The 25,363-nt window shown below is 48.7% G+C and overlaps 2 protein-coding genes and 1 long non-coding RNA gene across 5 annotated transcripts; 1 reads left to right on the top strand and 2 right to left on the bottom strand.

Moving 5' to 3' along the window:
- Positions 1 to 9,247: 9,247 nt before the first annotated feature.
- Positions 9,248 to 11,398, bottom strand: LOC120667148 (E3 ubiquitin-protein ligase RDUF2-like). Its single transcript, XM_039947194.1, has one exon. The coding sequence runs from the start codon at positions 10,928 to 10,930 to the stop codon at positions 9,737 to 9,739; it is 1,194 nt and encodes a 397-aa protein (XP_039803128.1). The 5' UTR covers positions 10,931 to 11,398; the 3' UTR covers positions 9,248 to 9,736.
- A 4,271-nt stretch (positions 11,399 to 15,669) lies between these two features.
- On the top strand, positions 15,670 to 22,471 carry LOC120667145 (pumilio homolog 1-like). 2 transcript variants are annotated; one of them, XM_039947193.1, is made up of 10 exons: positions 15,670 to 16,402; positions 17,424 to 18,658; positions 18,905 to 19,046; positions 19,136 to 19,243; positions 19,846 to 20,058; positions 20,147 to 20,257; positions 21,301 to 21,495; positions 21,633 to 21,807; positions 21,896 to 21,974; positions 22,091 to 22,471. In XM_039947193.1, exons 1-9 carry the CDS (start codon positions 16,007 to 16,009, stop codon positions 21,934 to 21,936), a joined length of 2,616 nt encoding a protein of 871 aa, XP_039803127.1. In that variant the 5' UTR covers positions 15,670 to 16,006; the 3' UTR covers positions 21,937 to 21,974; positions 22,091 to 22,471. The 2 variants fall into 2 exon arrangements, with proteins under 2 accessions (XP_039803127.1, XP_039803126.1); XM_039947192.1 differs by having other exon boundaries at positions 21,896 to 22,471.
- A 321-nt stretch (positions 22,472 to 22,792) lies between these two features.
- LOC120667147 lies at positions 22,793 to 25,123 on the bottom strand. Of its 2 annotated transcripts, none has more exons than XR_005672081.1 (3): positions 24,717 to 25,123; positions 23,856 to 23,924; positions 22,793 to 23,098 (listed from the first exon to the last, which is right to left on the bottom strand). It is a non-coding gene; the product is annotated as an uncharacterized LOC120667147 (long non-coding RNA). The 2 variants fall into 2 exon arrangements; XR_005672082.1 differs by having other exon boundaries at positions 24,751 to 25,123.
- Positions 25,124 to 25,363: the final 240 nt, after the last annotated feature.

Here is a 25,363-nt window from a genome sequence, read left to right as displayed (position 1 = left end):
GGCCGATGGACCGTGCAGTGGACGGCGGTGAAGGGCAGCCGGTACCGGAGCTCGGGCCGGGCAGCAGCTGTGGCGTCCACTCTTGGATCGAGGGCGCAAGCACCGGTGGATGGCGGGTTTCTTGGTTTGCGTCACAAAACCAAGCTGGCGGACGGCGGTTGAAGACACCAAATCGTGGAGGCACGGGCGTCGGTCTCGGGACTGGCGGAGGTGACGGGCGTCAATGGCGTTTAGGGCCTCGCTGCGGACGAGGAGGTGACGGGCGTCGGGCGGTGTCTAGGGCCGTCAGAAGACCGAGGCGGGAACAGCGTTTAGAGCCACGGCGTGGAGGCAGGATTCTTCCCGCGCGTGGAGTTTTGGCAGTTTTTACAAAACCGGCCACCTCACTGGTTTCGCGGACCCCTCAAAACCGCGGATCAGATCTGCATCGACGTGGCGGCATCGCGGAGAAGGCTTCGAGTCGAAGAAAGAAACTCTGCCGTCGGATGAGATCTTGTACCCTTTCCGGTTTTGCCCCTACGGGCGTTTTAGTGTACGAGTCAGGGTGGAGGTCATTTCTGGGAAGGGACCGGTCTGACCGGTCTGTGAGACCGGTCTGACCGGTCACCCCCGAGGTCGTATAAATACATCTCACCTACCCCCTTGGATAGGTTAGCCTCCAAGCCACGAGTCCTTTTCTGTTTTTCTTTGCTCCTCTCTCTGTTCTAGGGTTAGGCCGAGGTCTCTATGGAAAACGTGGTCTAGATTATAGCTAGGTCCACAAATTTGAGAGGGTGGATGAATGGGTGGAGGTCTAGCTCTTGTATAGATGATTTCCTCTGTAAATCACGATGAATTTGAATGAAATCGAGGACCCTTTTGAGCAGCTCTCTTGTATTCCCGTTCATCTTTTGTTCATGGATTGATTTCCTCTCTTTTGGTGTTTTTTAAGATTAAAGCTTTCTCTTAGTGGGTTTAGGGACTCCATGATTTGCTTCTCGACCCTCTAGCCTAGAGCTAAACCCCCGAGAATCACGAGTCCCTCGGATTGAGGTTTTTGGAGTTTTTGGAAAACCCTCTTTTACCTCTTTCCCCCACGAAATTCTTATGATCCTTTGCGTTTTGGGTTGATTCCTTTTGTGGAGAGGTTCGTCTCTATCCCAGGTACCTCCCTGAAAATTTTGAGACCATTTGGTGATGATTTGAACGAGTAATCTCGAAATCACCTCGAGTTCGCGGGCTGGAATTTCTGTTCTGATCAGAAGCGGTCTGACCGGTCGCAGCAACCGGTCTGACCGGTCGGAGCAACCGGCCAGACCGGTCTGGAATTTTAAATCCAGCCCGACCGGTCTGACCACCCAGAGCAAGCGGTCCGACCGGTCCCTGACTGCTAGATCTGTAGTTTTTCTCGATCGCTTCCGTGCTTTCTCTCGCTCGTTCCTAGGGGTGATTTGTGTTGGTTTAGCTCTTCTATAGCTACTCCACACCTCATCTAGGATTTGAAGGTTTGTGGTGATTTTCGGGATATAGGCCGACAGATCGATTTCGAAAGAAATTTTGATCGGCTCCCATTCACCCCCCTCTGGTCGCCAGTTTCTGTCCCTCAATTGGTATCAGAGCTTAGTTAATGTTTTCATTACCCTAACCGGTTCGAAAACCATTTGACGACCATAGCGAGTCTTGGTAAGATCCCTGTGTTTACTGGCGAGGACTATGCCTACTGGAAGGTTCGCATACGGGCCTTCTTGCAGAGCTTAGGAGCCGAGGTTTGGGATATAACCAAGAATTAGGCTTACGAGGTGCTTGCCATTCGGACCACTCCTCTGCAAGTGACCGAGCATGAGGCTAGCGCCAAGGCTGTCAATGTCTTGTTCGTTGGCGTTTCTCGTGCGGAGTTCTCACGCGTCCAGGGTTTTCAGGAAGCCCACAAGGTTTGGATGTGCCTTGAGAACTACCACGAGGGCACACCTCAGGTTAAGGCCAGGCTTTTCGAGACTCATCGGCGTGAATATGAGAAGTTCACACAGGAACCGGGTGAAAGCATTGGCGACATATTCAGTCGGTTTCAATCGATTGTGAACAAAGTCAATGCTAACAGATCTGCTGATACCCTTGACTACACAGAGCATGAGAAGGCTCTCAAGTTGCTCTACACACTTGACCGCTCTGTGTGGGATCTCAAGGTGAACACGATCATCGAGTCTGCGGGCTATGAGACTCTGACCGTGAATGAGCTCTTCAGCAAGCTCAAGGCCACCGAGGTGGATAACCACACACGAGCCAAGCTCAATGGTGCCCCTCCTTCCAAGAGCATCGCTCTTGTGACTAGCCCAGGTGGATCGAGCTCTAACGCTAACTCTGCTCTTGGCTTTTCTCTTGTCTCTTTGCCTTCTGTTACAGATGAGCAGCTAGAGACGCTGGGCGACGACAACTTGTGCCTCCTCTTCAACAAGTTCCAGCGTGTCTACCACAACAGGCAGAGGAGGAAGAACCCCGGGTGCTACCACTGCGGCGATCCAAACCACTTCGTCGTCGACTGCCCCAAGAAGTCCGGCGGTGGCCAGAACAACAACCTCGACTACTACCGCCACCGCCACCGCGACGAGGGAGGCTCCAACAAGGAGCGTCGGCGCCACAAGCACTGCAGTCGTGACCGGGAAGGGCGCTTCGACAAGGAGTCGCTCAAGAAGCGCTTCTAGTACAAGGCCAAGAAGCGGGAGAAGGATTTCCTGGCGCAGCTCAGCAACCTCGACAAGAGCTCCGACACCGACCGCTCTTCTTCACCGACCTCCGACGACGATGACAAGAAGAAGAAGAAGCGGGACAAGGAAGCCACCGACTTCATCGGCCTTTGCTTGGCGGCTGGTCGGTGCAAGAGCTTCTGCACCATGGCGGGTGAGGCCAATGGTGCTCGTGCGTCTCCATGTGGACATGCTACACCGACGCACGACGACTCTTCTCCTGGATCCGAGAGTGATTCAGAGGTAAACTCCACCATCGACCTGCTTGACACTGAGGTTAGGGAGTTGTACGCCGCTCTCGACAATCAGAAAAGGCTACTTAAGGAAGCAGCTAGAGAGCATAAGAAGCTTAGGGCTGAGCTGGCTTGTGCTAGAGAGAAATCTGGTGAGGATGAGTGCACTAGCTGCATATCTCACATGAATGATCTTGTTGCTCTCCGTGCCAAGCATGATGAGAACGTTGCAAACTTGGATATTGCCAAGACTTCGCTTGCTGACATGTCTCATGAGCTAGCCAAGGCCAAGCATGAGCTTGAACTGGCCAAGGATGCTCCTATTGTTAGTGATGTGCTTGAGAAAGCCAACTTAGAGAATGAGAACACATACCTTAGGGCGATTCTTAGTTGGGTTTCTAGTAGTGAGCCGCAGTTGGGCATGATGATCAAGCAGTTTAAGCGTGGTGATAGATTTGGGGTCGGTTACACCTACACGAATTCAGACTTTGACAAGCTGTATGGTAAGATCGGCAAGGCTGCTGGAGTTCCTAGTGCTCTAAACACTGCTAGTACGAGCACGCAGCATTCACTTGTTGACCCCGTGGATGGTGTGCTGAAAGAACCATCAAAAGCACCTCCACAGAAGCAGGTTTGGGTTCCAAAGCCCAATGAGCTGAGGAATCCCCTCGATACGCTCCCTGATACCGCAGCCCAGGTTGCCCCGAAGAAGGGGCTGCTCCTCCCCGTCCAAAGGCGGGCCTCCACCTCCCAAGAGAGAGGTGAGGTACCACTTTGAGTTCTGTGACAGAGATGGTCACTTGGAGGAGTTTTGCTTCAGGAGGAAGCGGGCTGTGAGGCGTGAGCAGGAGAGACGCAACTCGGACATGTACTCTACTCGGGTGCATGGTCTTCCTCAGTGTGGTGGTAGACAAGATGCTAGGGCGCGCCGTGTAGGTGGAGGACAGGGAGACGGTGGTGGTTACCGTGCTCCAGCGGGTGGTCGCTTTGCCGGTCGTGCTCATGGTCGTCCTCAGTATGGCTATGGACCACGGTACCAAGGCTTTGGAGGAGGTTACGATGTACCATGCTTTCCTCGCGATGGTGGTCGTCAGCCTCGCGGTAGACGGGACAGGGGATACGCTTTTACTGATTTTGCTAACTCTTCTGTAGAGCAAATGGCTCGACACTGGTTTGCTTCACACTTTGCTAACCCCAGTGTTGAGACATTTGCTCACCATTTTGTCTCACTATTGATGTGCAGGTTGGAGGCTTGGAGAACAGGTGGATCATGGACTCCGGTTGTTCGCGCCATATGACCGGGAATGACAAATGGTTCTCCAGCCTCACCCCAACGCGCCACAAAGAATACATCATATTTGGGGATAATGGTAAGGGCAAGGTATGTGGTGTTGGTGCTGTTAGAGTTTCTGATCGCTTTACCCTGAGAGAAGTTGCTTTGGTTTCAAACCTTGGGTTCAATTTGCTCTCTGTTTCGCAACTTCTTGATGAGGGGTTTGAAGTTCGCTTCAAGGAGGGTTGTTCTCGAGTTTTGGATTCCAGAGGAGACATGGTTTGCCGGATCGTTCCTCGTGACCGAGTTTTCTTGGTCGATTTCTCTAGAACTCCTTTTGGCCTTTCTTGTTGCTTGTTGGTTGATCCTTCTTCTGATTTGTGGAAGTGGCATAGGAGACTTAGACATTTGAGTTTTGACTTGTTGTCGAGACTTAGCTCACTTGATCTGATCCGAGGATTGCCCAAATTGAAGTTTGAAAAGGACCTTGTTTGCCACCCGTGTCGCCACGGGAAGATGGTTGCCACCTCCCATCCATCTGTTAATCAAGTGATAACCACTCACCCTGGAGAGTTGCTACACATGGACACAGTCGGTCCTTCTCGGGTGATGTCGGTTGGTGGGAAGTGGTACGTTCTTTTGATCGTGGACAACTTTTCTCGCTATTCTTGGGTCTTTTTCATGAGAACCAAGGATGAGGCTTTCGAGTTTGTTCGAGACTTGATCTTGAGGTTGAAAAATAAGCTACCCCAGACCATGAGAGCGATTCACAGTGACAATGGCACATAATTCAAAAATGCTCGTTTTGACACCTTTTGCAGTGATCAAGGTCTTGAACACCAGTATTCTTCTCCCTACACTCCAGAGCAGAATGGGGTTGTAGAGCGGAAGAATCGGACGCTAGTAGAGATGGCTAGGACGATACTCGATGAGCATAGGACTCCTAGAAAGTACTGGGCTGAGGCGGCGGTTAACACCGCTTGTTATGTGTCCAATCGTATTTTCTTGCGTGCTTTCATGCATAAGACTTCATATGAGTTGCGATTTGGACGCCAGCCCCGTGTTGACCATCTCAGAGTTTTCGGTTGCCGGTGCTTTGTGCTGAAGGAAGGAAATCTTGATAAGTTTGAGTCTCTATCGTCTGATGGTATTTTTATCGGTTATACTTCTCACTCTAGAGCTTACCGTGTGCTGATTATTGATACTAACATCGTCAGAGAGACTTGTGAAGTCACTTTCGATGAGACTGCACCGTGCAATTTTTCTGTCTTTGAGGTTGCAGGAGATGATGAGCTCGGCGCCCCCATCTTTGAAGATGAGGAGGAAGAAGCTGCGGAGGGTGATGCTGAGGTTACCACGCGTGCTGTGGACCCAGCCGCCTCCGCCACGAGCTCGGACGATGATGATGGCCCTGATCTGACTACATCCACTTCCCTGGGCCGATCGAGCAGGTGACTCAGCCTTCCCTAGTTGCACATGAGGAGACACCAGTTTTGGTTGAGGAGGAGGCGACTTCGACAAGGGAAGCACCGCGACACATTCGGCGTCATCACCCACCTCAACAGATGCTTGATGATCTCAACGAGCGAGTCACACGGTCCAAGGTAACAAGTATCGCTGGCTTTGCTCATTCAGCATTTGTTGCCTCTTTTGAGCCCAAAGATGTTGGACACGCTCCTTCTGACTCCAATTGGGTCAGTGCCATGCATGAGGAACTTGAAATTTTTAAAAGGAACCAGGTTTGGGTTTTGGTTTAGCCTCCGCCTGTTTGTAATCCCATTGGAACCTAGGGGTCTGACCGGTCCCTGACTGCTATATCTGTAGTTTTTCTCGATCGCTTCCGTGCTTTCTCTCACTCGTTCCTAGGGGTGATTTGTGTTGGTTTATTTCTTCTATAGCTACTCCACACCTCATCTAGGATTTGAGGGTTTGTGGTGATTTTCGGGATATAGACCGACGGATCGATTTCGAAAGAAATTTTGATCGGCTCCTATTCACCCCACTTTGGTCGTCAGTTTCGGGCTCTCATGGCTCTCATACAAAGCGCCAGCTAGCTACCTCTTACTACTTCAGAATTGTATCTCGTTTGTCGCTTCAGAATTCAGAGTTTCAGACCCAAAACTAACAACAACCGAGGCAGGCGGTTAAACCGCCGCGTATACTAATAGACAGAATGATGGCACCAAAGATTTTGTGCTAATACCTGTCGATTTGTCTACGCACGCAGACAAGCCGGGCAGAAAAAATGGCGGCCGTACCGCTGCTTGCACGCACATTGCGGTTGCCCTTGCAGCTCAGCAACCAGAACAATGAACATGAGCAGGCACCGGTGGCAGCATCCGCCGCACGCCTCAATCATCGCTGGACCTACTACGTGTGCATAAACAACACAACAAACAGCTTCAGACTTCAGTTCAGACATTGGATTGACGATCCGTCGTACTACTATTACTACTACCTTATAGCATAGCATGGACCATGCGAGTATGCGATACAGCCCGGCCCAGGTGAAGTGAAGTGAGCATGACTTGGTTGGTGAATGTCTGAATGGGGATGGCCGTGGTGGTTATCAATTGGCCAAATCCAATTCAGATCAGAGAGCAGTAGGGAGGGGTACAAGGAGAGTACTGCATGTCTGCAACTGGATGGTGGTAGGAGTAACAACAACAGCAAAGCTTGCGGAGAACTTTCAAACGGTCCGGAGGAAAGGACTACACTGACTCTATGACCATGAGGGAAGGATACGGAAAACTTACTGCAAAAGCCAGTCAAATATGGCTGTGTTTACATTCGCAAAAATCTGGTAGGAAAGGTCGTATCGGACACTGTAGCATAATATAGCACTTTTCGTTTGTTTGTGGTAAATATTGTCTTATTATAGGCTAACTAGTCTCAAAAGATTCGTCTCGCAACGTACATCAAAACTATGCAATTAGTTTTTTTATTTATCTACATTTAGTACTCCATGCATGGGTCATTTGCTATATTTAATGTTTCGATGTGATTTCGATGTGATGGAAAATTTGGAAAGTTTGGAGGAATGGGAGGGAAGTGAACACAGCCCATGAGGAGCTCTTTTTATTCGTAGGCACGCACCATGCATGTAGATATGCAGGGCAGGTCCTTTTCAGCTGCAGCTGCGTAATAGAAGAGCCAGGTCCGACTGTAAATTCATCGACTTTCTACTCTGTGACGGCTCTCCGCACTCGCCATACTCCAAATTCACTCTCTAAATAGAATATTCCGTCCTAGTCATCGATATTCTATTCTCTATATTTAGTTTCTCCGCACCCATCCACTCTCTATATCTCCTCTCTATACCAACAACCATGTCATGGGACCCACATTTCAACTTTTTTTTCCACTCCCTCCCTATTTTTCTCTCTCCTCCCCCTTCCCTTCCTCTCCGCCCTCACTCACCTCCCTGCTACCTCACCGCGCGGCGGCGGCGACCCGCGCCCTCCTCCCTCGAGCTCCGGCGGCCGGATTCGGCGCCGGGGAGCTCCGCGCAAGGCGGCGGCCGAGCTCGCCGCGGGCCTTCCCTCTCCTCTCCGCCCTCATCACCTTCTCTCCCTCCTCAGCGGCGCCTCCCCCTTCCACGCAGGGCCATGGCGGCCACCTCGTTGCGCCGCGGACCTCGAGCTGCGGCGGCTTGGGGAGGTGGCCGTCTCGGCCCTCCTCTGCTCTGGCGGGCGGCGCCCCTCCTCCTCCCTCCTCCTCCCAGCCCTGGCTCCCTCCTCCTCCCACGCCCGCGCCATCCATGGCTAGGCGGCCTTGGCGCCCTCCCTCCGCCGCGGCGAGGGCGGGGAGCTAGCGAGGCGGGTCGCCGTGCCGCCCCTCTCCCTCCACCGGCCCTCGTCCCTCCACCCCCTATCCCGGAGGCCGTGGCACCGGCGTCCGCGCAGGCGTGGGCGGCACGCAGTGTGGGCAGAGCGGACGGGCGGGCGTGGGCGGCGCGCAGTCTCGCCGCCGCGGCGGTGCCCCTGCTTCGGCTCGAGCTCGCCTCGCCGCGGCCCTGCTACTGCTCCAGCTCGCCGCGGCGGCGGCGGCACCCCTTCTCCCCTCTCCCTCGGGGCGGGACGGCGCGAGCTCGAGCAGGGGCGGCGGCGGTGGAGGCCCGCGGCGGGGCGACCTTCGCGCGGCCCGGCGTGTGGACCGAGCTCGGGGTTCCCCGTGGAGCTCCCTCCGCTGGCGAGGAGGGGCGGCCGCGGTGGCGCGGCGAGCGGGGCGGACGCAGCGAGGCGGCCACGGCGTGGCAGGACGGACGCACCGCTGTGAGGCGGCCACGTCGTGGGGGGCTGCTGCGGCCGGGCGGACGCGGCAAGGACGGGGCAAGCGCGGCAGCCCGCACTCGACCCGCCCTTGCGCCGGAGGTGGAGGACTCCCACGGCGAGGCCCCCTCCCTCCCTTGCGCCGGCGCATCCTCCTCTCGCGGCGGCGGCGGACACCTCGCCACCCCCCACCCCACCTCTCTCTCGGCGCGAGGCCGTTGGACAGTGCGGGACCCGCGCCACGGTGGCGGCGTAGCGCGTGGCCGCTATCTGCGCTCGATTTGGCGAGCGGAGTCTCGCCTGCAACGATACATAGCGACGTAGCGCACCCCGCTGCAGCAAAAATTCTCTATATCCGGTACTCGAGGACGGGATGGAGAGCCCCGCTGCGGATAGCCTGATACCTACTGAGTACTCCAACCGACCAACACCTACTAAAGAAGTAAAAATATCCCAATTCCTGAATATGAGACGCCTTGTCTCCAAAACTCAAGATTTCCGTCAGGCAGTCTATTCATAGGACGCAAGGAAAATGGATAATGATCTTGTCCTTTTTTGGACATATGAGCTGAATAGAGAGGTGTTGACTTGTGACAAAAATAACATGCATCGCAAGAACCTGGTTGATCACTAATCACAGCGATAAACAACACAGAACCCATCCAGAAGCCTGTCAAAGTCCTCAAGAGTATCCATCTGCAAGACTGCAAAACGGACAAGAAAAAAGGAGACTGGACAAAGAAAAATATCTTGGGCTGCAAGATTTCTATTGAACATTTATTCCAGAAAAAGAAACGAAAAGAAAAGATTTCTATGGAACCGTGCGACAGCCAGCGATGAAGCAGAACATGAAACAATCATTCATTGTGTTCTTACAAACGCAAAGAATGGTTCCACATCGAACCCAATGGAATGAACCATCAATCATGCTAGCCATTTGCTACCAATAATGAAAGAACATTTTCATCACCTCACCGAATGCCCATTGCAGGATCACCATTTAAGGTGAACAGTATAATTCCCCATCCCACCTGCAAGTAGCAATCCATCATACATCGTCTCTAGAGAGATGAGATGAGATGCTGCTCTCCTATGTACATCACCAATAAGCCGATTGCTTTGTTCTACAAATCCTTCGTGTTTCTTCTTCTTCTAAGTACTACTAAGCAGTAAGTAAATACATGAATGAAACAAGCAAGCAAGCAAGCAAGCAAGCAACAAGCTTTGTGCAGTAAGTTTTCATCTCTGCACCATGGCATCGGCGTGGCCGTCCTCGAGCCGCCAGCTCGTGCTCCGGCTCCTTGACCCATGGCTGAAGCTGGCGCTCCGGTCGGACGCCGCATCGTTGAGCTCCGGCATCGCGTGTGATTGGGAGGACGAGGCCCGCGAAGAAGAGTGGCCGCGCCCGAAGCAGGCGAAGACGCTGCGCAGGATGCGCCTGATGGCTCCCCTCTCCGTGGAGGGGCTCTGCCTTGACACCCAGGAGATCCTCCTTGGCGCGCCGCCGTTGTTGAATCCGCCGTCCATCTCCGTGTACACGACGGGGAGCTCCCTCTCCTCGGGCCTCCTCCCGCCGGCGAACCTCCCGACCGCGAAGCCGCCGCCGGGGAGCCTCCAGATGGTGAGGCCGACGGTGGCCTCCTCCTCGGAGCCCTCGCCGGCGGCCCGCGCCCCTGCGCGCGGCGCGTCGGTGGGCATCTCGTGGCGGCAGACCGGGCAGGAGTTGCGGAGCGCGAGCCAGGGCAGGATGCAGTCGGCGTGGTAGATGTGGCTGCAGGGCATCTCGCGCGCCTCGGCGCCGAGCTCGAAGGGCTCCTTGCAGACGGCGCAGTGGGAGTCGGCGGCGACGCGCGCGGCGTCGACGGCGACGACGGGCATGGACTCGACGGCGGCCTTGGAGGCCGGCGGGTTGTCGCGCGCGCGGGCGAGGCCGCCGGCCTCGATCTGCGCGAGCTGGTCGAGGAGGCGCTCGAACCCCGAGCCCATGAGGAAGTCGGACATGCTCTCGGGGAGCGGGCGGAGGCCCGAGCCTGCGCCGTCGTCGTAGAAGAGCTCGAAGCTGCTGGCTGCGGCGGCGACGTCGTCCGCGTCCCCTCCGGCAGGGGAGCGGCGGAGCACGATGACGGGGTTGAAGGGCGAGGCGCGGGTGTCGGCCCCGGCGCCGCCGCCCCCGCCGCGGCGGGCGCGGCGGAGGCGCAGGTCGGCGGCCGCCGCGGCGTGGTGGTGGTGCGCGCGCGGGCGGCGGAGGTAGGCGGCCCGCGGCGGGGGCGCGCCCATCTCCTCGAGGAAGCCGCCGCCGCAGGCCGGGCAGGCGACGGCGGCGGACGGGGAGTCGCCGCCGCCGCCCTCCTGCTGCGGCGCGGCACGGACGAAGCGGTCGCACTGGTAGCACCAGTAGGACGCCCCGGGGGCCGCCGTGGGGGACGAGGCCATCGCGAAAGGCGGCGGCTTTGGGCGGAAGACGGGGCCTTTGTGGGGGGGGGGGGGGGGCGAGAGGCTCAGATCTGGGCGGAAACCGCCGGCACAGCAAGGGGACTTGCCGAGGCTAGGCCGCCGATCCGGCCGGCCGGCCGCGCGAGCAGGGAGCTGAGCGGAAAGAAAGGCAGCTGCTTGCAGGAGGCAGGGGAGCTGCGAGAGGAAGCGGACGGGCGGCGGCGACGGCGGCAGTAGAGACTAGTAGAGAGAGAGAGAGAGAGAGACCGGAAGAGGAAGAAGGGTTGGTGGTGGGGGGAGGAGAGGAGGCGACCGATTCCGATTCCCCCTTTGTTTGGTCGATGATTGAATTGATTTCGGGGAGGTTTTTAACCGGCCGGCGGGCGGAAGGAAATGAAAAAGCGAGCAGCTGCAAGAGGGAGTGGCCTCCCGCTCCGCTGCGCTGCCCGGAAGGCGACGCGGGCGAGGGAAAGCGCGTTCAGACTTTGATCAGACAGACGCGGCCGCGTCGACGAGGATGATTCCGCCGCCTCCGGTCGTCGTCCTCGGCGGTCCTCGCCGACGCCACCACGGCGTCGCGAAATTTCCCTCCCGGGTTCGATCCACACGCAATTGAAAAGGTCCCCTTTTTTTTCTTCTTTTTGTGCTTCTGTTGGGACGATCATTTCGCACGTGCGGTAGCGGTCATCAGTCATCACACTTTTCGCAACCAAGTGCTGCTGCGTCGACGTGCCCTGTTATCGATCAGGTCATCGCGCGTCTACGTTCACTGATGATGAATTGATGATAGCTCCTCGCCTCTTGGGATGCCTACGGATGACTAGTGAACTCGATTACTAGTGAATAGAAACACCATCACTGCTTGCGAGGTCTGATAATTCGTCGATTTCCCAGCCAAACCAGGGCTAAAAGTCTTAAATACCGCCACAGAGTTTGCTTGCTGGTGCCAGAGAAAAAAGAAATAAAACGTAATGCGATGCTACGCAACACGCTTGCAAAAGGCTGTATTTTGACCAGCAGAGAACGGGGACGAAAAGAGACACGGAGTAATCAAGGCAACGCAAACGCAAAGCGAAGGCGTGCCGGCCGGCCGGCCGGCCGGTCGCGGACGGGGCCGGGCAGAGGCGGCGGCCGGAGCCGGTCAACGCGCGCCCATCCCCCAGCTCCCTTGACGGCGGCGACGAGCCGACGACGGCGACGTGCTGGGGCTGATGGCACGCACGCCTACCGCTTTATTCGTTGGCCCACCTGTCACCAGCAGATTAGCAGCTCGGCGTAGTCTGGGTCTGGCCCGACTCGATCCGGTTCGGCAGCACCATGTGCACGGCGGACCGCCGCCGCTGGCTTCCTCGGCCGCCGCACGCCAAGGTTGACCGGAATGCCCTTTGGTTTCGTTAACAACTTTTCTCCGTCGACGCGCTTGACAGGCAGTTGACATGAGGGTATTTCCGTCACGCGTGCCCCGCCTTGGTTTTTTTTTTTTTTTGATGGGAAGCCTTGGATTCTTCTCGCTCCTCCGATGATCTTTTGATCTTCTCCTACTGGAGCCTGGGCTTTGCTTGCTTGCTTTCTCGCTTGGTCCTCCACCCCCATCTTAAGCTTTGCATTTGGAAGCTCACACGTACAAATCATCTTCTACCTTATAGGTCAAAGGCACCAAATGTAATCATGTTTTTTTTCTCGTCTCTGAAATATCACATCTTTATCAGGAAACGATGGCACATTAAACCGGTTCCTTTTGTGCACCTTGCTAGTACCTTAGAGCAAGACGGCTTTAAGCCCCTTTTATGCCATCCAGAGACACAACTTGGAAACATATATTACAATAATTTGTCTTTCAGACTGTAACCTGTGGGGCATAGGAACATTAAGTTTTGCATGCATTTGTGCTTTCTTTCTTGTGCTGGAGACAGGTTTGGCTTCGAAATGGACTTTTGTGCTTTGTTTCTCGTACTAGAGGCGTCTCTTGCTGGAGAGCACACGACACTCTCACCTTATTTATCTCTCATCCACATAGGATGGGCGCTGCCATGAACGGGCTAATAAACCCATATTGTACATGCTCTTAGTTAGCTAGTTAAATCAAGCAATGCAAACAGGTTAAGAAGACTAATAGTGTAATTTAATCTAATCCGCGGGCAATGTTGCGAGAGACAAGGGCGTTTTGGCGCTCTAGGTCAAGAGTGCTTTGGCGCATACAATCCTCACACTGATGACCGGCCAGTTCCGTGATTGGGGGTGCAAGACTTCGCTTTTTATTACTTTTTTTTTTTGGTTTGCACGCATGATGTCTACCCCCATACATGAAAGGAGACGCATGTGCATATGCTTAACCACTAAGCCAGCCTGCTCCTGCATCTGAATGCCATGTGGACCAAGCACTTGTTTTGCTTTAATTATTAATAGTGCGTATCCACTCCTCTGGGCCAGATTTTAGTTTGTATTATAGTATAGTATTGTTTCTTTTTCTTGCACAAGTTGTGTTTGAGATGAACTTCAGAACTTAAGGGGCGGTCTGACAGTCGATTTAGTCAAAGCTCGTTACCTGCCACCTCGGCCGATGCATGGGTCGCCGTCTATGGAGCCCAGTGGCTGCCAACCGAGCATTAGAGCATGCATGGTCCCAGCTACCGGCTGGCCTGATAGCACGAAAGCAAGCAAGTCGTTCTTGGTTTGGCCACATCCTGCTGGACCTCGATCGAGTCGTATTGACTCCATAGCCATCTTCGACAAAGCTAAAGTCAAGAGTCGAGATGCTGCCGATAAGCAAACTAATTAGCCTAATCATGTTGATGAATGCATATATGAGCAGGTGTTTGTCAAAAATGCAAGAGGCAAAATGTGCGCAATAACTATACATCACGCGCGCAACATTTTTTGGAACCATCGCCTAAAGGCTGTTTGCAGGCCAGCGAGAATAATTTCAGCCCGATAACACTTTTGTTGCTCCACACTATGGTACAGTAGTTAACTGGTGGTTCAGTGAGACCAGGGTTATTATTCCATTTCAAATTTTCAACTTTCAAGTTCAACGTAGAATGACACTGTTGGGCTGCAAGTCGATGGATAGTGAATTTAGCCCATGCCACGAGCCGTCAGGTTCTTGGGCCGGAATGCTGAGTTAGATGGGCTGCATCTACGAGATTCTGGACTCGTCGGCACAATGGGCCAACTAATACAAGATTTTGGATTCTTCGCCTGAGGTTGTTATAATTTTGTGTGCCTTAGAAAAAGAATGAAGCGAAGACCTCTGGATGGATCTTTCTTTGTTTATTTATCCTTTTTTTTTTGCCTTGAAAGGAGCTTGTCTTGGCCTTACTCCTTATTTTACACAGCGCCAGCTTTGGCCGGCTCACCGCCTGTGTCATCGATTAAGTGTCTTTTAGCCCTTTCTGTTTTGCTAATTCGATTTTTTTATATAGAACGATGGATCGGATTAGATTTCCCCCCTGTTACAGTAGGCTAAAAAACGATGGAAAAAATAAAGAAAAACAGAGAGTTGAACCTTTGAGTGACGGTAGACCGACTGACCGCCTCGAGATGCACGCACGGGCTGCTGGTGTTGGCACGCCTTCTTTCTTTTGGCCTGCCCCTCTTCTCCTCACCTTTTTCCTTCCTCCTCCCCTCTCCTCCTCTGCTTAGCGCTAATGGTTGATTTGGAGCGGCTAATCCACTGTCCGATCCGTCACGTGCTCTCCATATTCCATCTTCTTTTTTGAATAATCATATTCCATCTTCTTCCTCCCCGGTCCACTGCCCATGCGACAGCGCGCACGCGAGCGGCAGCAGCCTGCCTGCGCCGTGCACGTACTCATCACTAGTCACTACTCTACCCCTACTCTACTCACCAGCTCCAAGCACTTTGACAGTTTCACTTTCCACCCACGGTTACTTCTTCTTACCACACTGCTCCGCTGGACTTTTGGACTCTTCCTTTCCATTGCCAGGATTACAGATTCTCTCCACAGCATGACAATCCGAGTCTCTGACCCATCAGTAAAAATAAAAAATAAAAAAGCCTTTTTCCTTTCATTCTATGGTGATTTATGCTGTGAAGGTTGTTATTGTTCATCCAGACAAGAGGGGGGGGGGGGGGGGGGGCGCAGACGAAGAGAAGATACACTGGTGTCCTTTGGTTGTACTAACTTGTACCTCAATGCACGGCTTATGATTGTGATTCTTTGCGCTGCACGCAAATCTGGTCTAACCGTACCATGCCATAAACAAAACAAACTTCTGCTGTATTTGTCTTTGTAACACAAGCTCGAGCTGGTAATCTGTCTGAACAGAATTAACGGCATTTGACAAATGCAGCCTAAGGTGCAGCAGAAAAGGAAAAGGGTGCCCGGGATGGATCCTGCCTGATGAAGAATGAACTTTTTTGAGAAACTGACCTGAAAACATCTCTTTCAATCACCAAAGTAGCAGCAGCAACATATATGAACAAAAAAAAAGAAAGGAATTCTACTCTACAACATATTCAGTCAGTCACACTCACACACCAATGGAGTAAGCACGCAGGTTCTAGTGTAGTACCACCAAGTTTCCATTTCTAAACAACAAAAAAGAGAGCAGGTCAAGCTTGGCATCTCACTTTCTCTCTCTCTCTCACATCCTGCCCCAGCAACAAAACCCTAGGACCCAAAGCCCTCGGAGAGATCTCTCCCGTCCAACCCCGAATCCAACGACCCAAATCGCTCCGGCCGTTGTACTTAATCGAGCCGCAACCAGGCCCGACTCCCTTCTTCTCCAGTCTCTACTCTTCTTCCCCCACTACCAGCACGCCACTGCTCACACTTGCAGCGGAAAGGGGGAGCTCCAATCCCTCGCAAATCCGCACCATTTCACCGAATTCGAACGCCTTCTCTCCCGCAGATGGAAGCTCTGTCCCCGATTTGTCCATCCTGAGCAGCCAAAATCGGTTCTTGCCGCTTCCCGATCTCGGCTAGTGCTCATTCCGCGGATAGTTTTTTGTTAAAAGCTGTGGCTTTCTCGGTTTTGGTCGCGGGAGCACGATAATGGCGGGATTCTAGCGCGCTAAACCCTAAAGATCTTGGCTTTTCTGCGCCCACCGCGATGGTGACGGAGATGGCGGCGCGCGGCGGCGAGGCGTTCGGCGCGGAGGCGGACCGGGACTTCGAGGTCTTCCGCAGCGGCTCCGCGCCGCCCACCGTCGAGGGTGCCATGGGCGCTGCCACCGCCGCCGGCAGCCTCTTCCTCGACGACGAGGTCCGCGCCGACCCGGCCTACCAGAGCTACTACTACTCCAATGCGCACCTCAACCCGCGCCTCCCGCCGCCGCTGCTCTCCAAGGAGGACTGGCGCTCCTCGCACCACCGCCTCCGCTCCTCCGGCCTTGGCGGGATCGGGGACGGCAGGAGGCAGCAGCCGCAGGCGGCGGCTGCCGAAGGGACGGTGGGGCTGCCCGGGATCGATCTTGGTCGCCAGAGGAGCTTCTCCAACGTCTTTCAGGTGGAAAGATCGAATCTTTTCTCCCCCTTTCCTTTTTTTTCTATAGTTTTTGTTAAGTATTACATGTATCTTCATTCTATGCTAGTATACGTCTTGTGAGAATGCCTTGACCTTGTACTAGTTGCGTGTCATGCTGCTATTTTTGACTGCTGAGTGACGAGTCTGAGTCCATCCCACTTATAGTGGAGTGTATAACTAGCGGTGAAATACTATTTTTAATCGTTATTTGCTTCTTCTATTGTTGGTTTCAACCGTTTCTTTTTTTTGTATGGCAGATGATGCTCCATCTCTTAGATTTTGCTATGTTTGACATGTATTAGGTTTCCAGTCATTGTGCAGTCACTGTCGTGTCCGTGTGAATGCGTGATTGCACTTTAGACCTGTGGATTTTTGGTGTTGTCTTTATTATACTGTTATGGGATCTGTTGATCTGTTGCAGCCTTGCAGGTGTACTTCTTTATATGATCTGACTTATTGTGATCAGAATATCATACATAGAAAGATACATGGTTTGAGTTACACAAGGGACAGAATATATTCACTTTCCTTGTTTAGAGAGCTAAGTAACATTTTCAGCAAGCTGTTCTGATTTTGCTCATGAAGGTGTTGCAGATGTCATGATACTAATTAACTAATCTAGTTCCAAAGAGTTCATGGTTAGTGGTTTTCGAAATGACATACCGATCCTGGGAAGTACTGCTTCATATTTCACTAGTGTAATACTTGGATGCACCTCTATGTTTGGCAACCTTCTGTTGTAACTTATCAATTGCAACACATTTATGCATTGGCAGAGCCATTGTCTCTGTTAGTCCTACATAGAATCTTCTAAATTTTGTGGTTTGCTCAGTAGAATGCCCTTTGTCAATCTTATTCTTATTGACGACTATGTAATTTAGAATCCTTGAATTCCTGTCTTGAGCATCAACATGTTAAGATTCCTTGTTTTTGTTGCGGCTCTTTCCTTCTGCTTTAGTTTTAATCTAAATCAGATTTGTGCATCTTTTTGTAATTGGTGCAGGAAGACTCATACCAACGGGATATGGATAGGCAGACTGCCAACCACAATAGTAATGACTTGCTAGGTTCTTCTGGAATACAGTATGGCCTACATCGTGGACCTGGAGCTATGGGAGGCCTGCACTCTAGTAATAATTCACGAGGCTTGGATGAAATTCAGAACAATGATTTATCATCAAATACATACGCTTCTATTTTAGGGTCACCTCTTTCTCGAAGTGCATCTCCAGATCCTGAGCTTGTGAGGAGGGCCCCTAGTCCATCTCTACCTCCAATTGGTGTGAAAGTTAGTGCTAATGACAAGAAGATTAATGGTGGTTCATCTTCTTTCCGTCGTAGTTCATCTGCTATAGGTGAACCTGATGATCTTATGGCAGCTCTATCTGGGATGAGCTTATCGTCTAGGACAATGAGTGGGCAAACTATGGACCAGTCTCAGCTCTATCAGGACGTTGATAATGTCAAGAAGTTTCTGTTCGATCGACAGGGTGACCAAGCAAATGGCAATCAGCAGCACTCCTACATGAGACGTCCTGAGCATGGACAGTCTAAAGTACCTGATGGCTATTCGGCAAATTTAGCCAATTCATCTACGATGAGAAACCAGATTAATGCTGGCAGTTTCACATCATTTGACAATTTGTCACTTGGATCTGGCTTTGCTTCCCCTGGGATTGGTTCTAGTTCCCCTGGAGGGACTGTATCTTCTCGACAAAATTTAGCTGGTATGTCTAACATGCTAAACTACAGTGGAATTGGAAGTCCGACTGCATCACCTTCTCTTCAGACTCCTATTGATCCAGCGTATATCCAGTACCTTGCTCAACTTGCAGCTACCTGTGATGATCCACTGATGGACAGGGGCCATGTGGGGAATTCTTACATGGACTTACTTGGTCCTCAGAAAGCTAACCTTGGCCCTTTACTTCAGTCACAAAAGCAATATGGTTACTATGGCAATCTTGGATTTAACCTTGGTTATGGTGGAAGTCCATTGACTAGTCCTGTTCTCCCCTCTTCACCTATTGCACCAGGCAGTCCGCTTAGGCATGGTGATCGCAACATGCGCTTTCCGTCAGGAATGAGAAACTTTGGTAGCTCCTTTGGTTCATGGAATTCAGGCATGGGTGGGAAGATGGATGCCAATTTGATGCCCTCTCTTCTGGAGGAATTCAAGAGCAACAAAAGTAAATCGTATGAACTCTCAGAAATAGCTGGCCATGTTGTTGAGTTCAGGTACATCTTCTCATTTATGTTGCCATAAACATCATATTATACTTACATGCCAATTATCTTAGTGACTTGCACTGTTAAAGGATACACCATAATTTTGGAGTTCTTTGCGAGTGCACATTTTCAAACTATATAGTAACCCAGTCACTTATTGCTAATGTTTTCCATCACAAAGTAGACTTACTCCCTATTTTTACTTCCTGAAAGCTTTTTTTTGTGTTGTCTTACTAATTTTTAATCATTTTGTAGTGCGGATCAATATGGGAGTCGGTTCATACAACAAAAGCTAGAAACAGCCAGTACTGAAGAAAAAGACATGGTTTTTTCAGAAATCATGCCCCAAGCTCTCACATTGATGACTGATGTATTTGGAAATTACGTTGTTCAAAAGGTAGGGACATGAAAGTGCTTCCCATATATCTGTTTGAGGTTGACTGTGTTATATCCTCTCTTAATTCTCATTGATCCTTTTTTCCTCAGTTTTTTGAGCATGGAAGCACTGCCCAGATAAAGGAATTGGCTGGTCAACTTATTGGACGTGTCCTTGCTCTCAGTCTTCAGATGTATGGGTGCCGGGTTATACAGAAGGTGCTTGTCAGTTGAAATATTCCCCCCTAACAAATATGTTTTTTAAAAGTTCTTTTTGTGTTTATTCAATAAGCATAGCTTGTTGCTCCTTTAGCCTAAACATTAAACGGTGAACGGTCGGTCACCCACCGTGTAGCAAATAGTCGAAATACACGGCTGTTTAAATGGCCTTATAAACGGTCGAAACGGTTTTATATGGCTTTCCACGGCTAATCGGCCTACACGGCTACCCATCGAGTAGCGTTTACACGCCGTGTAAACGGCCGTGTAGGCGAACAATGCCTTTGCCTCGCTAGCTTGTTGTTTCTGAGCGATCAAATTGTCATTTGGCTTACATATCGGTGTAGTTTTATTGGTCCGTAATTTTCTTTTCCATATAACAAACAACTAAGTATGAGAACACATGAAGCAAACCACTGAAGCAGTTGTGTGAGAAAAAAAATATGTTGGATGATTGCTAGAAAGCTTAATTGCATGCATTTTGTTTGTCCTTGTAAAATTGTTTAACCCCTTGCATCTGTATAATTGACAATTTGACATAATTAGCTACATGACTGTAACAGGCAATATGTTTTCTTGTGCTATTGATGATATATATGCAGGCTATAGAGGTCGTTGATTTAGATCTGCAGACTAAAATGGTTGCGGAGCTGGAGGGACATGTAATGCGCTGTGTACGTGATCAAAATGGTAACCATGTAATACAAAAATGCATAGAGTGCATTCCTCAGCATGCTATTGAGTTTATTGTCTCAACATTCTATGGCCAAGTTGTAATGCTATCCACTCATCCATATGGTTGTCGAGTTATTCAGGTATGCTAATACATCATTCTCATCCATTTAGAGCTTTACCAGTAGTAGTATGTAATTTCTTATTGTTATATCACATGAATTGCTACAGAGGGTTCTGGAACACTGTGATGATCCCAAAACACAGCAAATAATGATGGATGAGATTCTCCAGTCTGTCTGCTTGCTTGCTCAGGACCAGTATGGCAATTACGTTGTTCAGGTCAGTGCCGTGTTCAGTTTCGAAAGAGATACATGCTGTACCTGCTTACCTGGTTTTGTTTCGGTGTGCTCTCTCATGCAGTAGCATCTCAAGGCTATTATGTTGATCATAGTATGTTGCTTGCCTGATAACTAGTATCAATCAATATTGGAATGCGGATTGTTGATCCCCTTCCCTCTGTCCAATGATATGGAGGTGAACTATTTTGTTTGTCAGCTATGCTGCTCCTGCTGTTCAGAAATCGCTGTTAAGTGAATTTTAGAGCTTGCAGTCTCTTCTTGAAGTTAGTAACAAATAAATATGCATACTTGAGTGTAATTTAGAGGTGCAATCTTTACTCTAGTATCTTGATATTGTCAAACAGAGTGATTCTGCTTCAGAAAAAAACTGAGTGATTTTAGAATTTAGTTGCCATTCAATTCATGTAAACTGTAATTTTACGTGTTACCTGTTGCAATTGTTTCACCACAAACATTTGAGCACCTGGGTTGGGCACAAATTGAATTTTGTCAATTCAGTATAGACATTCCATTGCTGAAGTCTTGTTCTGATATCTTAAGTGGTTTCCTTTTTATGCTTTCCCCAGTTAATGTGTAGGAAACTTGATGGATTTTTGTAGCTATATGGTGATAGGTTGTTATTACTCTCCACAAGTTCTAAATAAATAGTATTATTATGGAGAAAAATGGCCTTTAACCTGATTTGGACTGCTGATGTCTATTTGTGTTTATAAAATTGTAAATATTATGGAATTATTTTTGGGGATATCTCTACATATATTGTTTCTGTTGGGGCAATTGAATAACACAATAACATCCCAATGTGTTATTTTTGCCCCTCTGGAACCAGTGTACATATTCTTCTTTTAGGAATTATGATTGATTGTGGAACTTACAATGTCGATGTGTTTTACGGGATAGCCATTGTTGCATTCTTAGTCATGCTTCTAAGATCTTCCGGACTTTCTCCTTTGGTTTATTTATGTTAGGTGTTTCAGTTTTTCAATATTTTATTTCTAACTAGCTATGTGCTGAAATTTAAAGCATGTTCTGGAACACGGCAAACCCCATGAGAGATCTGCTATTATTGAGAAGTTAATTGGCCAAATTGTGCAAATGAGCCAGCAAAAGTTTGCTTCAAATGTCATTGAGAAGTGCTTAGCCTTTGGAAATCCTGTAGAGCGCCAGGTTCTTATTGGTGAGATGCTTGGATCCACTAGTGAAAGTGAACCTCTTGAGGTATGGAACACTCCATTCTGTAAAAAATTCTTAAGCGAAACAGTTCAAATGTTTTTCCACTTATCTGGCTAATGGATATGTTGCAAGTTTGCAGTATCTTCAGGCCTTACTGAAATGGTTTGTGTTGTGGTTGCTAGGTTATGATGAAAGACCAGTTTGCTAACTATGTGGTGCAGAAGGTGTTAGAAACTTGTGATGATCAGCAGAGAGAGATGATCCTTACAAGGATAAAAACACACCTGAACACCCTCAAGAAGTACACTTACGGGAAGCACATAGTAGCACGCGTAGAGAAACTTGTTGCTGCTGGAGGTATATATGGGCTATCTTTATTACTGCAGTAACTTCACATTGTGTCAGTATTCAGGGGGCTAACAATGTTATATTCTTATGCTTGCAGAGAAGCGCCTTGGGCTTCAACCAGCATGCACTGCTGCCTGAAGGGCAAATGATCTAGTTGTACAGCTAACAGTTGCTAGGTTTGGACTCACGTTTTTTCTCTACTGAAAACCTTATAAAAGGGCCATTTTAGCCTTGCCGGAAATAAATACTGTATGTCTGCGCCGAAGAGTGTACATTAATCCTTTAGCTGAAGACCCCACGCAGAATCAAGGGAGGAGTGATGCATGCAAGTTTGATCTGCAAGCTGCTGTAAAGAGGAGGAAGATGGAGGGGAGTAAGAAGCACGTTTATTACTCTGCCGCTGTACAAATTAAATTTAGCTCTAGAGTGAGAGAAAGTAAGCTGTTAGCTGTCTAAAAGAAAAGCCGTCTGGTTGTATCTGTTGATATAGTAGTGGCTTCCTGTTGTTTGGCCTTTGTTGTAACATAAGCAGAGGCGCACTAGCCTTCTTTTACAGTTAAGCTGAATTATTAGTACCAGCTTTCCTGGACTGTTTGGTATGTATTATGACTTGTTTCTTGTGCTAATGGAGTCTCATGTAATCCAGGTCGAAGATGTGAATGTTTCATTTCTAGTTTTGCTTGAGACAAACATGATTTCCAAGGTGATTTATAGGCATAGGCAGCATGCATATTTCACAATGCCACACTCTTGGAGATACTTTGTTTTTTTTGGTCGATGAGAATGATGGTTCTTGTTTTTATTTGAATTTTGAAGGAAGAGAGCGAAGTTGTACATTTCCTATTATACTAGGATCGTGCCCGTGTGTTGCTACGGGCAAAATAATTTATTTCCATAAACATCAATGATCATTGTATCAAATATTTACAAGACATGTAGCAACTGAGACATTATCGTTGCCCCAATTTTTTTATTCTTCTCAAGCCTGTACAAGGATGGAAAAAAAAATCATAAATCAATTCATTGATACTTACAATCCAAAATATATAGATTTACAATTGAGAAGATATATTCAGAATACACTAAAATTAAATCATAAACTATATTTAGAATTGATACTGGTTCAGAAATTAAAGGCTCCTCAGGGCATGGTGTTGATCATGGTAAAATACACTGAAAATTTTCACATGGTCAACACATGAAACGACACATGATCTTATGGGGAGTTGGTCTACTTTTGTCTGCTTGCATAGTTACCACAAACCATTGCCTTCCATTGCTCACAATTATTAGCCATGACCTATGAAATTGATAGGAACCAAGAGTACACTTAGGGCTCTCCCATGCACTTTACCAAGCATCAATATACATTAGTTTGAGACAATGAAGAAAACCATATCAAGATAGAGACAAGGCCCAAGCATTACGTAGCTTCTCTATAAATCAGAAAGGAAAGAAATACACTTCTTTTCTAGTTTGAACAGCAGTTCACTAATACATCTACAGTCTACAGTGAATCAAGTCAGAAACTAAAGTGAATAATAATAAGCTAAGGTGATCAGAAAATTGCTTCACAGCTCAGTTACTTTTTCACAAAATGCAAAGATGTTGACTGAAAGCAATCTGATGCAACATAAAAATGGGACTAATATTTTTGGAATTGAAGAAAATCACCATTGAAATATAATATTTGTATCCATTATGCATCCAACCTCTTTCCTAAACCAAGTTAGTATCATGAAATCTTTACAGTTGCACTTTAGCATCAGGCAACCTCTTTATGTTCTGTTGTCTGTTCTGCTCACTCCTTTGTGCTATCCTCATAAAAATTTAAGAGTTAACATAGCATAGAAGGCTAATCGAGGTGAACCTCAAAACTGCGACATTATCATTTTACTGCCTTTGGCCTTTTAAGCAAAGAGCATTGTTATAGAGGCACTCCGATACATTAGCCTTCTATGCAAACATTAGCTCCCTTTTATGCAACCAGCATTGTTATTTTTTCAGACAAACAAAGTGAGCACATCGATATAGAAACTTTTCTGTTACATATATACCTTCATGGCGAGGCACTCCGGTGACACCAGAAACAACCCCAAGGTATCAACACTGAAAGACTATGGAATCTGCAGGGAATAGCAATGATTACTTAGCTGAAACCATTCACATATATTCATTGAACTTGTAATACCAACATTTGAAAAGAAATCAACATAAATTGCTAGATATAACTCTGTACAAATCACATGCAAGTCAACAGTGATATTTCTATTTTGGTTAAGGTTTCCTGCACAGTAGATGGCACCGTGTATAGTCAAAATAATTTCTCAAGCCAACTGTTACAAACCAACTCTGCATGCAGTATCCATGACACACCCATGTCAGTTTGGATTTGGGTTCAGCATCTAGGGCCCCTAGTATGTACTGTTACAACTCAAGTAAATCACTCATCTGCCTACAACAGCAATTCAACAAACAGAAGCTATGGACAGCTATTTAGCTTTCCTGTAAAGATATGCATATTTTCAATAAACCACATCAACAGAGTTAAACATAAGAAGTTCCCTGGTTTAAGTTCATGCTGCATTCGAAACATGCACTTCAAAATTATAAATTTGTATATGGTCCTGACATATCTTTTATCAGAAAAAAACTTCTTAGGTTAAATCCTGAATCTCAAACTTAATCCAAAGGTCCAAAGAAATTAAACAGCACAAAGATCCAAAGCTCTGACAAACAGCGACCAATTTCCTCCAATCTAGCATCAGCAAACAACTCAGTTGCAAGTCCGAACACTAAACACAAAGGAACAAAAAAAATCATAGTTTCAAGTAGCACCAAAACAACAACTAAATCAGGAGCAAACATTAATTCATGAAATCATAAGATCCTTGCAGAACCAACATGAACTTATTAACCTGTCAATTGGGCACCAATCTAGCCCCAGCACACCTGCAAGAATGGGATGTAGGTCAGCAGCTGCTCGTCCGAATCACTGGCAAGGTACAGCCCCTTGGCATCCCTGAAAGTCTGCAAGCACCACAACGCAATCGCCATTAGAACTCAACAGCAAAGCAGTCACGGATCTCACATGATCTCGACCTCGCTTCGCAGGATCGATCAGGCACAACACCACCACTGACGATTTAAAAATGCTTTTTTTTTCTCTATAATTGATCACTCTGTACTAAGCACTAAGCAATCCACCGGTACTGTTAACTATCCAGCAATAGTATGACAACAGAGAGGTCAATTTTAAGCAATGCGTTGGAACTGTTTCTGATCCAGCATTAGTTAAAAGTAGAGCTGTGTTGCATGTTGTGTAATAGAATTATAATAATGCAAGCATACAAAATCCACATCTCACTACTGTAATTTCCATGAAAAAAACAATGCAACTGGGTGAAATCAACAGATTGGTGCTTCTTTTTTCAGAAAAAGAACAATCTGTACTACTTATCAGAAGTGTGATGCAATGCAACATTTTATGACCAGCTGTGCATTCAAAAAATTGTTCACCATGAAGGTTAAAACTTTACGATAATTTTGTAGTGACACACTGACA

This window comes from Panicum virgatum, chromosome 3N (genome assembly GCF_016808335.1).
Source record: "Panicum virgatum strain AP13 chromosome 3N, P.virgatum_v5, whole genome shotgun sequence".
NCBI lineage: Eukaryota > Viridiplantae > Streptophyta > Magnoliopsida > Poales > Poaceae > Panicum > Panicum virgatum.
Note: the sequence above shows the minus strand (reverse complement) of the source record. Positions and strands in the feature narration are given on the sequence as shown.

Bases quoted from the DNA above. Each gene is read 5' to 3' on its own strand.
- LOC120667148 (XM_039947194.1), bottom strand. From the start codon at position 10,930: ATGGCCTCGTCCCCCACGGCGGCCCCCGGGGCGTCCTACTGGTGCTAC.
- LOC120667145 (XM_039947193.1), top strand. From the start codon at position 16,007: ATGGTGACGGAGATGGCGGCGCGCGGCGGCGAGGCGTTCGGCGCGGAG. The intron at 18,659-18,904 runs GTACATCTTCTC...ATCATTTTGTAG, and splicing joins GGCCATGTTGTTGAGTTCAG to TGCGGATCAATATGGGAGTC. The intron at 20,258-21,300 runs GTCAGTGCCGTG...TGAAATTTAAAG, and splicing joins ATGGCAATTACGTTGTTCAG to CATGTTCTGGAACACGGCAA.